The sequence below is a fragment of the Sceloporus occidentalis genome, unplaced genomic scaffold (genome assembly GCF_023333645.1).
Source record: "Sceloporus occidentalis isolate IW3139 unplaced genomic scaffold, rSceOcc1.0.p SCAF_165, whole genome shotgun sequence".
Lineage (NCBI taxonomy): Eukaryota > Metazoa > Chordata > Lepidosauria > Squamata > Phrynosomatidae > Sceloporus > Sceloporus occidentalis.
Genome location: NW_028317145.1, coordinates 107,797 through 112,232, shown reverse-complemented (window position 1 = coordinate 112,232; position 4,436 = coordinate 107,797). Strand labels below are relative to the sequence as shown.

Here is a 4,436-nt window from a genome sequence, read left to right as displayed (position 1 = left end):
AAATTTTTACTTAAGTCTCCCCTTAATCGCTCTCCCCTACAATGGGCATTTCAATCCACATATTTCTCGAATAATTCTGGATCATTCTGGAACTAATACAATATTACTTGGTGTATATTTTGGAAATTAATTATTTTTTTACTAAAACAAATATTTTACAATTATTTTATTTGAAATGTTATTTATTTTAAAAATGGTAAATGAGCATCCTATTGTTCTAGAATGTATTTGCAGAATGAAATTGAGTTTTAAATACAAGACAAACTGCTCTACCCTATGGCTTCCTTTATTTACTTTGCATCTAGTAACTGCATGGATTACAATGAAATGCATTTTATGACACACTAGTTCGGACTAATACTGACCCTCTTTGCCATTGTAGTACACTTATAGGTTAGGGTGAGGTAATGACCTCTGTAGACCTTAACTTGGCAGATGGTAATCTGTTTTTGTTGTTGCGGCACACTCTTAGTGTTTCCATACAGGTTTTGTATATTCCATAAAATTCCCAAATATTGATTGCCATTTTGCTGGGAAATATGACACTTATGTAACATTACAAACCCTCCAAAAAAATCAGGTATCACAGCAGGTGGGGGTAGGGGTAAAGTCTGCAATGCACACAGCAGCACTTAAATGAGTAAAGGAATATCAGACAACAGCTACCTCTAGTGGTAAAGTGAGGAACTGCACTAACCAATTTCTCGCTTGCAACAGGTTGGTATTATTGCTCCTTAAAAACACATTAAGAAGATAAAGTGTCTTTTAATCGCTAACAAGGGCTGACTACATGAGGCACTTTGACACCGTCAATCAACCCTTTTGCAACATATTACAACCTTCCCAGGACCAACAAGGTCAGTCAACAGATGTGTATTGGCAAATGTGTTTGCTGATATTTCGCAAATAATACAAAAAAACTGTGATAGGACATTTAAAGGACAAGTGGCTTTCATCCCAAGTCTTATCACATATTATGTAATATGTCATGAACAGTGAGGGTCACCCCTGGGGGAGGAGGTTGCAAACGTAACCCCTCCATTCCTGATCCAAATCCTGGGGTTGGGTTCTGAATAGGGAGATGATATTGCTTTAAATCAAGTAAAACTTGTTGCTATGCCCTGGAATAACATAACTTGGTTTATGCAAGCAAATCAAAGCTTCTCTTCAATGCATGGAACATATAAAAAAATCAATGCACAGCCATTTATTTGTTTTAAATGGGTATTTGTACCTAAAAAGGAGCCCCTGACCACTGGATATCAGAAGCAGAATCTTACAGTAGAAAAAAGTTGGATAATCAATAAAAGAATGTGATCGGTTGAAATAGGTGTGCATGGATTTGGGGGCTGGCTGTGAATTGGCTCACTCCTGTCCCGGTGGCTGCTTCCCGGCAGGGAATGCGCTTACCCCTGTTGAGGGCACATGTATGTGACTCATAGCCCTTTCCTAATGGGTCATTGGAGTGGATGGGGTAGGTAATCCCCAGGCTCAAGTACGGAGAGGCGGGTACTGTCCGGAGGTGGAGTCATGCTTTTCATTTAAACGTGTGGCTATAAAAATTGGGAAAAGGCAGAAGCGTGATCTCAGATGTGCCTGAGAGCCCCTGAGGAGGTAGGTGGAGGGGTCAGCGGTGCCAGGCGAGGTCATCATGCTGCACTGTGCCGGACCCCACACCAGCAAACTTGTCAAACAGGTGGCCGCCTGCTGTCTGCTGCTACCTCGCTTCCTGCTCACCGCTCTGATGCTCTGGCTCCTGGATTTCCAATGCATCAGACGGAAGGTCCTGCTGAACGCCAAGGAGGAGAGCACCGAGCGAGATGACCCTCCGGTGTGCGTGTCGGATTCCAACCGAATGTGCACGGTGGAATCCCTCAAGGCTGTGTGGCACGGCCAAAAACTGGACTACTTCAAGGCAGCCCACCTGGGATGCTCGGCTCCCAACACCGAGGTGGTCACGCTGGATGGTCAGAGCCTCCGCAGGATCCTGGACTTCTCCCAGCGACAGAGACCCCTGATCGTTAATTTTGGGAGTTGCACCTGACCCCCGTTCATGGCTCGCCTGCAGGCATATCACCGGCTGGCAGCCCAGCACATTGACATTGCAGATTTCCTGCTGGTGTACATAGAAGAAGCCCATCCTTCGGACGGCTGGGTGAGCACCGATTCCTGCTACCAGATCCCAAAGCACCAGTCCCTCCAAGACAGGGTGAAGGCAGCCCAGCTGATGCTCCAAGGTGTGCCAGGCTGCAGGGTGGTGGTAGACACCATGACCAATGCTTCCAACGCTGCCTATGGAGCTTACTTTGAAAGACTTTATGTCATCCTGGATGGGAAGGTGGTCTACCAGGGGGGCAGAGGACCCGAGGGGTACAAGATCTCCGAAGTGAGGACCTGGTTGGAGCTCTTCCAGCGAAGCATGATGGACAGCAGCTCTGTGGTCATACAGATCTAAGTGTCATGCAAATAAATCAATAAAAATTCAAAGTATTGCAGTACTGTAAAGTGTGGCAGCCCAGCAGTATTATACATCGGAGAAAGGATGGGCAACTCTCAGCATTGCAGATTTTCAGCGAGCTCCAACTCCCATCACCCTCACGCATCCCGTGGAGAGTGATGGGTCGCAGCTCACTTTATCTGGAAGGCTAATGGTTGCTTGTCTGTGCCACTAATTTTTATTATTATTTTTCATTTTTAACGCCCCCCTTTGCTGACAGAAAAAGAGGGGGGAGCATTATTGCTCGGGAAGTAAAGGGTTAAAGACCACACATGTCGATTTGTACGCTGCAGAAATAAGCTACATAATGTTTTGTATGTCCATTATTATTATTATTATTATTTTGTAGTGTTCATTCTAGTCGGTTTGGAGGAGTATATTACTTATTACTGTAACAGTGCTGGATCAGCTGGTATTTAAATGACGACCGGTTTTTAAATGGTTATTATTTCCCAGAAAATCGTTGTCTGATGTCCCCCAAATACCTGCAGCTCTTAGTACCAGGGACAGTATAGAGGTTTATTTATGTGACTTTTGTAAGCAGACTTTTATATAAAATATTTTTTACGATTAAAACTGAAATATTAAAGTGTGTGTGGTTTTTTTTGTTTTCATTATTACTAATCTGAACTGAATTGGCACTTGCAACAACTTGTCCACTCATTTATTGACAGTGTGATGTGTAAACACCAGGGGGCGCACTCACCAGGAGAGCTTTGCCAAAGTTCTATATGTGGGGTCTGTAGGGCATCCAAATAATAATGGAGATATGGGGAGGGGTATTGCTTTGATGGATGGAGACAAAACATCTTTGGGGACACTTTACTTTATTGTGTGAACTGGGGTCAAGTAGGATTAACCCTATGCATGCCCAAGGAACAAGAAACCAATTGGCACTTAAACCTGTACAGGTTCCTGCTTACAGGTAGGCTTGGTGGACTTTGGATAAACATTGTCCAAAAGTATTCCAGAAACACATTCTAGAAATGGGCATAAAATTACTTTCTATTTCTTCTCAAAAGCTACTATTTGCACTTTTTTCACTCTCTTTTTCTTTCCCCTCTCTTGAAAGTAAGCATTGTGCCGTGTCTGCGTACATAGGTATTTGCTTTTTTTGTGTTTCTGAATAAAAAGGGACATGGGTGTGTGGGTGGAAGAATGTAAAGAATACCTACCTCTTTATTATGTCCTCTTCTGACTCTTTCTAGGGAGGTTGTGTGCTTCAAGGTATAAGATACAGTGGAAAAACCTCATTGTTTAATAATATAGAAGGTAATATTTCCCACGCCACCTGCCCAGAAACATACTCATGAATGTGTTTCCTTAATCGGATATGCTAACGTTTAACTCCCACAAGCAATCTTTGTGTGTGTTCATAGCCCTTTGTATTGGGAATGTAAAAGTGGAACTATTCCCCATATTTCCACATTTTAATGTTTAGCTGCTTCAGTGGTACATGGGGTATATGGGATTAGTGCAGAGAGTTTATCCAGGATTTATCCAGGATGCAGAATAATAATTTATATGGGATGTTCGCATATCCCTCGCATATTCCCCTATGAGTCATCCGAAGTTGAACTTCATTTTTGAAATACTAACTTGCATTCCACAGAAAGCACCCCCACCTCGTGATTTCTCTTGTGTTCAGGAGCAGATGTGTGCCACACTACAACTATATCACGAGAGGCAGACACGCTGTCTCTCCAGTTATACCAGGAAAAGGAAGAAGAGACCTCCGAGGTCCCAAACGCTTACGGGATCTGTATTGCCCCAATAAAAGGTATCACTTCGGAATAAACACTCTATCCTTTATTACACTACAACTGCCACAGACCTATACTGCATGGGTAGAAATAAGATACGTGTCGATGAGTTAAGACTCTATGGGTTAAGATATGATCACTTAAGAAAAGATATATGAATTCATTCATTTGGAGGG

General features: G+C 42.9%; 1 protein-coding gene across 1 annotated transcript; it reads left to right on the top strand.

The window, feature by feature from the left end:
* The first annotated feature begins 1,651 nt into the window (after window positions 1-1,651).
* LOC149279452 (thyroxine 5-deiodinase-like) lies at window positions 1,652-2,455 on the top strand. Its single transcript, XM_089501159.1, has one exon. The coding sequence runs from the start codon at window positions 1,652-1,654 to the stop codon at window positions 2,453-2,455; it is 804 nt and encodes a 267-aa protein (XP_089357285.1).
* The last annotated feature ends 1,981 nt before the right edge of the window (window positions 2,456-4,436 follow it).